General features: G+C 44.3%; 1 protein-coding gene across 2 annotated transcripts in view; it reads left to right on the forward strand.

Annotated features, from left to right (window-relative positions):
• Positions 1-260: 260 nt before the first annotated feature.
• LOC116958866 overlaps positions 261-12,501 on the forward strand; it is a 35,730-nt gene continuing 23,489 nt past the window's right edge. For both annotated transcript variants that reach the window (XM_032981625.2, XM_032981627.2), the window contains exon 1: positions 261-327. In XM_032981625.2, the coding sequence (XP_032837516.2) occupies positions 308-327 (20 nt within the window). In that variant the 5' untranslated portion in view covers positions 261-307. The remainder of the gene's footprint in view (positions 328-12,501) is intronic.

Raw genomic sequence — 12,501 nt, forward strand, 5'->3', positions numbered from 1 at the left:
GCAGCGTGGGGCTGGCCAGACCTTGCTGGCTCCTTTCCTCGTGGCACGGTGTGACCCAGCAGTCCTCGGTCCCGCGCGGCCCGGCTGCCGGCGGCCCCGGGGCAGGAGCCGCTGGCAGGCCGCGGGCGGCCCTGGGGCCGTGCCCTCCGCGGCTTTGGCACACCCCGGCCTCTCCCTGGAGCCGTGGCTGCCCGGCCTGCTGTGTGTGCTGAAATGAGGGCTGCAGTCCTTTCCAGACTCTGAACTGAGAGCAGAAGCGTGTCGAGGAGAGCTTTGTGCAGATATGGATAAACCTCTTCTATGACTAATGGATGCCATTGCTTTCCCATAAGATTATATCCTCTTTCTTTTTTCCCCCCCCTTCTCGTGATAAGCAATACATGAATTTATCATTCTCCAAACAGCCTCGATGCTGAGAAATGCTCTCATTCAGGCAGAGAATCTAGGTCAGCTGTTCATAGGAACAGATCAAGCCTTCACTGAACACAGTGGACAGGCCTTCAGCAGGGCAGGTTTTTTTTCCTGGCTTGTTTTGTTCATAATGAGCTTTGAAAGTTGACAGACATTTTGTGGATGGCAGCTATAGCTTCCTGCCAGCAGGCTAGATGCAGACATTACTGATTCAGTGCATCACAGGGGACAATCAGTAGTATGAAATATTAATTGTGATTTTTTAAATATTTTTTTTTGACCTAAGATGGGGCACTCAGTAATGATCTGTACCTATGTTCAGGAGGATCTGATTTGTGAGATGATATGTTATGAAGATGGGGCTTAATTTTTTTCTGATTCTGCACCTATAAATAACCGCTCTTACACATGACGTCTAATTATTTGATTGTATATGCAGATTAGATAGTCATTTACATGCTGTCATCAGTGACAGCAACTAATAGCACTGGCAGTTATTTCCAGGCACATATGGTAATGCCAAAGGCTTTAAATATCAGTCAGTACCTGCCATACATATCAATATCTCTCCCCAGCTCTTCCCTTCAAGAAATGTTAGAATAAATTATTATCACAAGGTACATCTGCTTCTTCTTGGAACTAGTTGTACCACAGCAGATCTGTTGTGTTATATATTTTTTGTAAGACTACAGTCCAGCTTGGAGTTCCTGGTTTATCTGTGTGTGATGGCCCGCCCAGGACTGGGAAGCAAATGTTACTGTGATTTTTTTCAGTTGTATTTACACATGCGAAGGGTGGGGTAAGTCAATCGCAGACTTGAAGGGCTCAGGTGCCACTTGTACAACATGGAATCCATAGCTATTTTAATCCAGAAACTAATTTACAGCTCTTTGTTTTCCCTTTGCATAGACCTAAATGGTTATTCAGGGTAAGGTTAGGAGGAATCGGGGCTAGAGAGTGCCCAGTTCACCTTCTTATCCTCATCAACAAAATCAGTGCAGTTTTCTTTTTCATGATGTAAAATATGTTTTGAGCATGAAAGCTTACATTTTGCTGCCATTTTGCCCATGTAAGGTGTATTTAGCTGTGAAGAGTGTGGTAACAGCCAAGGAGACCTCAGTGAACATGTAACCTTTATTGGGCTTAGAAGCTCCCCATTAAAACCTTGTGCAGAAAATACCATTAAGAACCCATTCATTCAAACAAACAAGCTCCAGGGCAGCTGCCTTAAAATCCAATGATTCTGTGCTGTGTCAAGATCAGCTATATTAAATTGGTTTGTGGTTTGTGTGATTTTCAGACATTATTGACTCCAAGGCATTTGTTGTCATGTAGCCACGGAGCATACCAACACCACTCCATTTCCTGCTCACTAAATAGATGTGTACAGCTAAGAGGCTGAATGTTCTCTTTGAAACTAAAGGAAATGGTCACTTAAATCCTTTCTTGGAATGTGGTCTTAATGCTCTTTTATTAACTGAGTTTCAAGAGTCTCAGCTCTTGATAGCCGGTAAATAACACACTGGAGAACTAAGGTCATAACAGTTCAGATAACATGCTTGTTCAGGATGGAAAAAAAATAGAGGTTCTTTTTAAAATTTGCTTGCTAATTTAGAAACATACTTACAAATCACCTAATTTTGGTTCCTCAAGGACCACATCTTTCTCCTGTGCAGGAAAAAGCTTGCTGTGAGTGATGGGCACAGGCAGAGTGGTTGCAATGAAGGCGGCAGAGGAACACTGCCAGTGTGCTGGCAGACAGTGCTGTGCAGCCCTCGGGAGCTGGGTTAGTGACTGAATATTTATATAGTGCTACCTCCACTTTGCTGAGGAGTGGGAAGAAACGGAAAGATGAGATACATCCTGATACTGGCAGCAGACAAATGCATTACAAATACTCTTCCCTTTCCTTTACCTTGCCTGTATCTGACGCCTCCCCTGTCAAGTTTTGCTCACCTCTTGCTTTGTCGGTATTTCTTTCGTTCCTGTAAGAGAAGAATGGGTCAGAAAATGTTGAAGACTCTCAGGGAGCTTCCACATCATGTAGCAGTGCTGAATTTTCTAGTGACACATCTCTTCTAAATGCTTTCCTGATTTTGGAAGAAAACACAGTGGTGCAGTGTAAATGTTTTATCACCATGTATTTGGGAGGCCTGCTTTATTCAGCCTGAACTCATGCTATTAAAAATTTAATGCTTCTCTTTGTGCTTATGCAGTGTTCCTCCCCAGGGTATTTTTCTGAAGCAGCTTCAGAGGATGATTAGCTCTCTCCTAGGACGCTTTTTGGTTCCTCTTGCTGTAGCAAACCCCTCACTATAGCTAGCTAGCTCTAGTGTTTAGAGAGTGCAAAAATCTTTTTAAAACTGATCCTTTTACAGGGTGATACGGCATCTTCGTGGATATCCTGAGCTTTATGAGGGCTAGTGGCTAAACCAGCTTCCTGCTCACTGTGGGGTGGGAATGGAGTTCTTATTCACTGTCCAGAAGTGACAATGGGAGATGCTAAGTGTTGAGTGTTTCTGAAAATGTGATTTATTTAGGTGTCTATTCAAAAGCTGATCTCTTTTCTCTCACCTCCTCTCCTAAATAACCTGTCTGACGTGTCAAGGGTATTCAGCAATGAGGATAAAACCCCTGAGTTGTGTTGCTAATATATCCCGTGCCATACAACAAGTCTTTTGGCAGTGCAGGTCTGTGGGGCATTCCTGCCATAGTTTGTAGCCAGAGATACCTGCCATGAATGTTGAGTGGAGAAATGATTGAGTTTTGATCTTGCATTAATATTTATATGTGCCCAGCTCCTGTCTGAGAGGTCTCAGGATGTCTGGGAAGCTGATCTATAGTTATGATTTTTAACCTCCAGATGGTGTCTGGCAGATGTGCCTGTGGATCTATGTCAGTGCAGTGGGGGTGAAACAAGGGGTACTGGAAATTACATAATCACTGGCCTCTTGTGGCAGCAGGAAAACCAGGCAAATGATGTAATGTGAATTTTCAGTCCCAAATCTCTGCATAACTGCTCTGTGTAGGGCTGTGGGTACAGATGCGTGTAGGAAACTTCCTGCAAAGTTGAACCTAAAGCTTTTACTGTTGGAATGAATAGATGTAAAAATGCACGGAGGAATCCTGTCAATCTAAGCCAAATGAAAAGACTCGAATAACATAATTTTAGGCTTGTGTGTCCAAATGGAGATGGAATATTCATAATACAGGCTTTCCAAAAAAAAAACCCCTCTGGATAAAATCATGGATCGTCTTGAAAAGAGACATGGTGGTGGTTGAGTAATGCATTCTTTACCACGGTAGCAAACAATATCCATAATTTATTTTTTAAAAAAGCTCTTTCCATCCCAAGGATAGCAAGCAGCATTTAAGTTGTAGTTCTCCTCTGGCAGAGCTGCCCCTGGGACCTTCCTTGTATAACTGTTCAGATGGCTCATAGGATTAGAAACCAAGTTGGGTGGCTGCTTTTCTGACCTGGGTCTGTGGGACCCCTTCTCTCCCCATGTCCCCTTCAGGTGCCAGTGCCACCCTGAGGGCTGCAGCCCCGTCCCTCCACACCAGTAACGCCAAACCAGCCACTGGCCTCCCAGCAGAGCTGGGGGGGAGCACAGAAACTGACTCCTGCTCCTCCTGCTGACAACTATTTCTGTGCCTCCCCATAGATAAATATAACCTAACTCCAAACATGGCCTCAGGTCTATTAAATATATGAAAACGAATAAGTCTGCTTTGGAATATTTTATTACCCCAGCATTTGATTGAACCTAAGCACCCATTTTTGTGGTCTGGAGAAACTTTTTTTAACCAGTCTATATTGTGTGCTTTGTACTCTGTCTTGTGGATAAATTTTCTCCCTGTTCCACTGATGCTGAAGGGAAACAGAAGGAAGTTGCAGTTACTACAGTATCCTCAGTGATTGCTGGAGGCCTGTGGGGCAAAACCAGGGACTGGGAATTCCTGGTTTGGTCCCAGTTTCTTTACTGAAGACCAAATTGCTACTTCAGGAAGTATTGATTTATTCTTCTCTTACTACATGGATAGGATATTTTTAATGCAGGGAATTTTAGGGTCACTTTGTACATCGCTATTGCCTGGATTTCTATAGTACATCTTTAAAATTTTGGGGGTTGTGTGATTTACTTATTTATTTATTATCACTACTATTGTTGTGTTGTCGTCAAAAGGAGAAACATCTTTCTTAAAGAAATGTTTGTTTAATTCTGGAAAACAAACAAACAAACAAACAAACAAACAAAAGCAAACCAAAAAAACCCAACAACCCCCAAAACCCCAGCCCAGAATAAGGCAAAATCCCCAGGAATTAGCTAAAAATGTTCTAAAGGAACAGCAAAGTAGGTTACTAATTAGGTGAAAATTGAGGTCAGTCTGGAATGGGGTCCTCACAATCGGAAGGAAAACAGAGGCAGTGCAAATTGTGCATCAAGTCCAAATGTGTTTTGTTTCAGTATTCAGGGCAGGGGAGGAGGCGGTATTCAGTTCTTCAGGGAACTTATTCTTACAACTTTCGTGTGGTTTCTGAAACTGCTGGGACCATGCAGCCTGTCTGTCTGTCCATCCGTCTCTCTGTCCCTTTCTAATAAACTGAATTCCTCCAGCTCAGACAAATCCAGAGCAGGAGATAAATCTCAGATTAACTTCTGCAAAACGTGATGAAAATCAGTGGCTGAGCAGAGAAGAGCTACTCAAGCGGACGCACTCAGTAAGAGAAAGGAAGAAGGTTCCTTCTTTCCCTTTCTCTCCAACTGTGGCTGTTGGGCAGCAGCAGCTCCAAATTAGCCCAAAACTTACAGCTCTTTTGCCTGTTCGGGGTAATGGAGATGTCGGGGAGGCGAGGAGGCATCATAGGGATGCAGCTTTGTTTCAGCTGTTGCTATGGGAAAGGTTGCTTGTATTAAATATTTGTGCTGCTTTATTTACTCTTGCACACACATGGGTGAGCTGGGGAGCAAACAGGGGACTTGATGAGCAACAGAAGCAGGGAAACCATGTCTGTGTACTTTCAGATTGAGCTGGCGGGTGGAGTCTCTGGTGTCTAATAAAGGTTGAGTTCCAGCTGTGTTTTGTTCCTCATCAGAAGCAGTGAAGGTCTATCCTTTCTCCTCAGCCATGTATTTTCATGAAGTGTGTAAGGAGGTACTGTTCTGTGCCAGCAACCCTCTGCCAGTTTGGTTAAACCTAGCTTTAAAATTGGTTAAAGCTGACTTAAAACCCACTCAAATACATTAGGGCGGTGGATCAGCTGAACACAGAGATGCATGCAACTTGTGGCTGCATTGTCTCATTTCTTTAGGAAATGGGGTTATCCTTAGGAAATAAGAATAAATATATATGCTTTCCACAGAATGATAAGCAATTAATTTTACACGATTAACAAATTCACCTCCTGCATATGACCATTATGGCAATGCCAGCTGCAATGTCAAACTGGAGGGGAAGGTATTTTTGTTTTGTTTGTTTCTTTTCTTTTTCTCCAAAAAGCCTACCTTGCTTATAATACAGACTGACTGTTCTTTGATTGCTGATGAAATCAGAGATGCTGCATGTGGGTGGAGGAACAAATTGTCAGACTACAGCATAGCTTCACAAAGTGCTTTTGCATGGATTTATATCCTAGGGAACCACCACATTTCTGTGCTGTACTCTTCATGTTTTAGCATCATAATTAATATTCCTTTCTGCCATCTTTCATGTCTTTGGTTTAAAGTGGTGGAGAGTACCAGCATGTTCTAGAAACAAAGAAGGAGGTGAAAAAGCCCCAGATCTCTCTCCCCAGATACTGCAGATCCAGCCCGCCTGTTAGGGCTCAAGTGTATTTCATACAACAGATGCTACTGAGCACAAAGTTTCCATTGTATATGCCTGGCTATGTTCATGTGGAGTCCCTGCAAAGCAAGCAGGGGCATCACTGCATTGCTGGAATTGGAATATTAATGCAATTGGACTCTTGCAAAGTCATTTAATTTGAAGTGCTAATAGTCTGACTTCATCCGATTAGCATCCAGACCAAACAGCTATTGTTCAAGTCAGGCACGCAACCCACTTATTATGAAGAGATTTTATCTGTATAGGCAAAAGAAATGGGAAGCAGCAAGATAAAGAATTAAGTCAACAGAGAAGCAATATACAAATTTAACCGATGTGTTTGCTTATTTGGTGAAAGATCCCAAAGACAAAGGAGTTACAGTTTTTCTGAGACGGAAAGACAGAGTCTCAGTAATGTGGGGAGGCTGTGGACTTTTTCAGGACCTTCAGGCAACAGGGGAAACTCCTGAACGTGGGGGATGTTCCCAGAAGACAAATTGCTCCTCTTTTTCAGTGAGCATAGCAAGGGTCAGGGCAGGGAGGAGAATGACCCCCCTAGAGAACGTCACACTGTGGATAAATAGAGGCATTGAAACACCAGGAAGAAGGAGGGGGTGGGGGTGAGCTTCCAAGAAGTGGCTTTTGAGGAAGAAGGTCATTTGGTACACCTGACAAAGGAGATTGTTCAGAAGCAGAACTGTGCTTGTTACAGTGCTGTGCACTTGCGGTTTCCTACTGCCCTTCTGTCTCCTTGGAAGGACTCCCCTTGGGTGGGCAGCTCAGCAGCCCATGGAAGGGGCAGGTGAAATGTATCAGTGCCCCAATTCCCCTGCCCAAAATGATGCTTTTGGACAGCAAACAACCCCTTTGCATTATGTTAGCAGTTGGTGAAACACCTTTGTTCTAGTTTGATCTTGACACTTTTCAGCTCCTCTACTGTAAAGGTGTAGCTTCCTTGGGGATTTTGCGTATCTAGGCATAAAACTGTTCATGGAAGCACTGTGGTAGAAGATAATCCTAGAGATTCAAATCATCCCCATGTTTTAGCTGCAGAACTTTAGCCTGAGCAGTAAAATAGCATTAGAGACAGAAAGGAGAGACCTGTGTACCCTGCGTGTACAGTTAAGGCACATAGACCCAGAAAAGCAAGGCTGCTGGTGGCCTTTTGGCAGCTCCTTTGTGGCATGTCCTCTCTTGCTACAGTGCATTCTCCCTCAGTGATGCCATCCTTCAACCCTTTCCTTTGGAAAGTAGTTGTGGACAGAGGTAGGCAGTGAGTGATGATGGATTGCTGCTCCGGCTGTGGCAGGAGGGATGGGGCATCACCTCATGCTGCTGATGGGCTCAGCACCCACAGTCAGAAAGGCCACCCCCCAGCTTGCTGTCCCTTCGTAGGGTGCTTGCAGCTGCCTGCTCCCCTAGGCTACTGTCTGCTTTGCCTATACACACACGTTGCCCCTGGTTTGTGAACAAGGCGAAGGCAGAACAGATGAGCCATCTGGGTTGTTGGTACTGCAGTGCTCAGCTGGAGGGTGCCCTGAGGGCACTCGCATCTTGGGGACTATCTACCATGGCTTTGACTGGGTCAAGTGGGCCATGGAGTAAGAGATGGTCCTAGCCTCAGGAAGTCTGTCCATCTCTGCTCAGTCACTCCCCACTTTCCACAGATTCATACTATATTCCCTTGAAGGAAGCTTTCTGCAAAAATACAGCTATTCCCATACATCATGTTGCCCCAGTTGAGAATCACAGAATCACAGAATCATTTAGGTTGGAAAGGAACCTTAAGATCATCAAGTCCAACTTCTAACCTAACACTGCCAAGTCCACTACTAAACCATATTCCTAAGCACCACATCTAGATGTCTTTTAAATACCTCCAGGGATGGTGACCCAGCCATTTCCCTGGGAAGCCTGTGCCAGTGTCTGACAACCCTTTCAGTGAAGAAATTCTTCCTAATATCCAACCTAAACCTCCCTTGGTGCAACTGTAGTGTGTTCAAAATCTATATACTTCAGAGAATCTTGCCTGCAGGACTGGCACTTTGACATCCAATTTCCTTCCTCAGAGAAGTCTAGGGAAATGTTTTTTGTTAGAGCTGGGCTTGTTGGAAAAATGCTGATGAAGTGAAACATAAACACATTGTGTTGGAATTTTCATGGGAAAATACTGCTGAAGGGTTTCAGCATGCCTGGAATGCATCTCTGCAGTACTAGCCCTCTCACTCTGTCTTGTATTCGTATATAGTGCAGCTATAATATTCCAAAGGAAACATTTTAACTTTAGCCAGTTAAAAATTAAGGTCAAAATGGAATTTACATAAAGCCTCTCAATTTTCAATTTTTTTCACAACCTGGGAAAACACTGTGTTTCACAACCTCAGTATTTCCTACTGGCAACAGCTCAAATGTGTGACCACTGCTGGAATTTCTGTTTGGCCTTCCAAATGAAATGTATTTATTCCCTCCTCCTTGTTGTTGCTAATGAATCAAATGGCTCTGTGATAACATGCTGGTGGAATTAAGCACTGAGTAAACGAGTGAGAACAACATAACATTTACTTGGTTTCCAAGTAGGCAACTAGTGGAATTTTACTGTCATGAAAATGTAGAAAATCTTGGAAGAAACTGCAGATGTTAAACCCAGAAAGATGAATGCACATATTTGGATTAATTTAGATGCTGTGTGGAAAAATTGCTCCTTACCCCCCAAAATAATTCTTGTATGGTTTTGAATCAGTAAAGCTTGTAATGGTGTTCGAAGTGTGGGAAAAGCAAAACAGCAAAGAAACTGCAGAGCATACATTTCCTTAACACATGGTGCCCAGAACAAACACAGGACACGATGAAGATCCGGTGATTTGTGTTGTCATGGCACCAAGGAGGAATGTGAAGCGAGGTGGAGGCCTGTTCTTCCACTCTTCTCAAGGAGTGTTTTGACACAACTATATAGATTTATCTCCTGCTCTTCGCCTTTTCCCAAGGAAGGTTTTGCACAACTCTGCAGACACTGTCTCCCGTGCTTCTTTTCTGACAGCAACTGCCTGCTTTTCCCACAACAGCTGTGTGCACATTGCACCAAGAAATGTGCTGTATCATTACTCAAGAAACAATGGATTGACGGCAGTCCCACCCGCTCGTGCATACACATTTAGATAAATACTACTCTGAGTTTGAATCCGACTCTGAGGGATGATAATCTGACACAAAATCGGCAGGACAGATAATGGGGTTGTGCTCCTTGCCCGCTTCCCCCCCGCCCTGCAAAGGGATGCCTTTTGGTAAGATTTATGCCCTCAGCTGCGCTGAGTAATTACCCAGGAATTAAGTGTGTGATTGCAATCATTTTTTGTGTGTAGTGCTATATAGACAACCTGCAGTTTGTGCATTTATCGTAGGCAATCTCAAAGGACCTGTAAATGTTACATGAGAATAAACCATACTATTCATGAACCTGACTGCTTCTCTTGAATGCAGCTGGACCTGCAGCATGTGGGCTGTTCGTGCATCTCGTGTCAGGCCTATAGTCACGGCAATAATTGGCATATGTGTGCATACACATATGGACACACACAGGCATGTACACATTTATGGTGCATTGCTGTAATTATGGTGGATTATGGCACATTATGGTGGATTGCTGTAATGTTATGTCATTTATATATATGTGCATGTGTATAGATATAAAATAGTATATAATAGTGTATATAGTTGCTGGAAAATTGTGCAATCCAGAAGGCTGAGATCACTCTTATCTCCTCTGAATGATGCTGCTAAAACATGAAAACCAACGCCTGTTCTCTGGGGCTTTACTTCCCTCTTGGCTAACACGAGGCTTGCTGGGAGGTGGAGAAAAATTTGGCATGATCTCCTTGCCAAAGAAGAACTCAGGTGCAGCAGGGGCATGTGGGATGGGTAGAAAGTGGTGTGTACTTTACAGCAACTATTAATAATCAACTCCTTTAAACTGATAGGATCGTCATCGAAATAACTGGCAGCGTGCAGGAATGTTTTAGTCATTTAGAAAATGCCGAAAATCCCACTGGCTTTCCCCCAGTGCTTGTGGTTAGATTATGTGTAAGGTTTTTGACATTATTTTCCTAGAAGAGAGAGAGATTACATAAGAGGGCTGGCAGCCTATAAAAATGTCCTCACTCAGCATGGGGAGGATCCAGGTTAGACTTCTTCGAAGGCAGCTGAAGCCTACATCTGCAGAGAAAAAATTTAGATCTGCGGAGAAATGACTTCTCTGGGAGACAGCTGCTAAGATCACCTTGCATAGAAATGTTTCTAACCTTTTTTTTCTGACAGTATTCCCAGTTGGACAGAAAGCATCTGAATCTGCTTAGATTATGCGGAAAATGAATTATTCCTGGGGATTCTTTGCAGGAAGAGGCATCAACAGGGAGAAAACGGCCGGGGAAAATGCAAGGTTGCTGCCCAATGCCATGCATGAGGAGAGAAAGGAGCAAGAAGTGAAGAGGAGAGAGAAGCTAAAAACTGTGGCAGGCAAAGTGCTAAAGGCCCTGGCTAGTGGGAAAGAGGCAGCGAAGGAGAAGGCTGGCGGCGAGGATGTGGCAGGGCATTTGCTGAAGGTGGCGACCAGTAGGAAGGGAGTGGAGGGGGGGATGCCTCCAGGTAACCTTGAAGTTATCTCTGGGTCCAGCCCTGGACCTTCTCTGCCTCTCCCAGCCTTGCTGGCTCTTGTTTCCGTTAGCTTTTGGAGCAGGTGCTTTAAGCTTTTCCCCTCCCTGTCCTTCACCTGAGTTCTTGTCCTTTCTGAACTGTACGCTTGCTCCTCTGGAAACTTCTGTATTTCACTTTCCCTTTGCCTCACAAGTATTTCTCTTTCCTGTTCTTATTTTTATCCCTGCAAAGACTCCTGATGTGTCTTGTGAGAAGGATGATGCATGTGGGACTGACACCCTGTCGGGTGTGACTGTGCTGTTCTTCCATGGATAGGGAGGGGGATATAGACTGTACATGGGCTAATTGTACCAAGTAAACATTTCTTACGCATTGCATGCATCAAAGCAGGACAGGCACAGCTTGCTAGCCCCTTCCTGAGCAGTTTGTCCATTGCTTTGCTGAAGATCCTTGCATCAACCTGTCTCCATTTTGTGTCACGTTCCTCCCTCCAGTCCTGTTTGATTTAATTCTTACTACACAGATGAGGTATTTTCATCGAGGAGAGTGAGGATACAGGTGAAAGATAATGGATGCTCAAATTCTTTCACTCTTCGCTCTACCCAAATGTGTACCCTGAACTGATTTCAGAGTCCCACTGCTTCTGGCCTGGCTTAACGCTCCCTGGGTTCTCATCAAGTCTGATATTTCCTCTGGGCTCTGCTCCAGATACCTTTGGGCAACTCTTGTTAACCCTTCATTGCTCAATTTTGTAGTCTGTAAAAGGCACAGGAAAAAAACTGCAGCACTGGGCAGCTGTTGTGAGATCACATTTAACTCTAGTGGTGGGCTGGGTATGATGGGTAAGATACTTTGAAAACAAGCCGCTGTGGAAAACTTCTTCCAACTTTTGAACTTGAAAGGTTTCGTAACTGCCTTGACGGGGTGTCTGGTGATTAGGGCAGTGGCCCAGTCACCACAGCTTCTTGCAGACATGGAAGTTGTGGGGAGTTATGTGAATCCCCGTCGCTGAGACGCTGTGTGTAGATAGACCACCTTCTGATTTTCACCTTTGGGTGAGATAACACGCATAGTTGTTTGGCCTAGTCAGAAAGCCCCGGCAAAGAGAGGGCCCTGGACTGCACTGAGCAGCCTTGGTCTCAGATGGGCGCTCGCTGGCAGGAGTGACACCCTCTGCGTAGCCATGCCAGGCTGAACAGGCGGCAGGGACCTTACAAGAGAGTTTGCAGCACTTTGGTCCTGCCAGGGTTTCTGTAGAGAAGGTGGTGGGTTCCTTCTAGGCTTGACTTTCAGCTGTTGGTTCTTTCAGAAGATGTCCTTTCACTAATGCTTTTCTTCTGGACAAAAGATACGTTCCTTAAGGAAAGATTGTCCTTAATGAGCCTGCATTGCCCAGATGAGGATGTCTACTGGGATGACAGAAAGCTGCAGAACACTAGTCTGCAGGCTTAGTTAGCTGAGAGGAGAAAGGATGAAAGAAAGAAAGAAAGAGGAAAGAAAGTGCTTGACCTGAGGAAATTGGGAGGTGCTAATCCTAGACCTTAAGTGAGGTGATCTTGAGTAGAACCTGAGGAATTTTGAATACACATAAACTACATACTTCAGTACTTGGATATA

The sequence above is a fragment of the Tyto alba genome, unplaced genomic scaffold, assembly GCF_018691265.1.
Source record: "Tyto alba isolate M040663 unplaced genomic scaffold, T.alba_DEE_v4.0 Super-Scaffold_29, whole genome shotgun sequence".
NCBI lineage: Eukaryota > Metazoa > Chordata > Aves > Strigiformes > Tytonidae > Tyto > Tyto alba.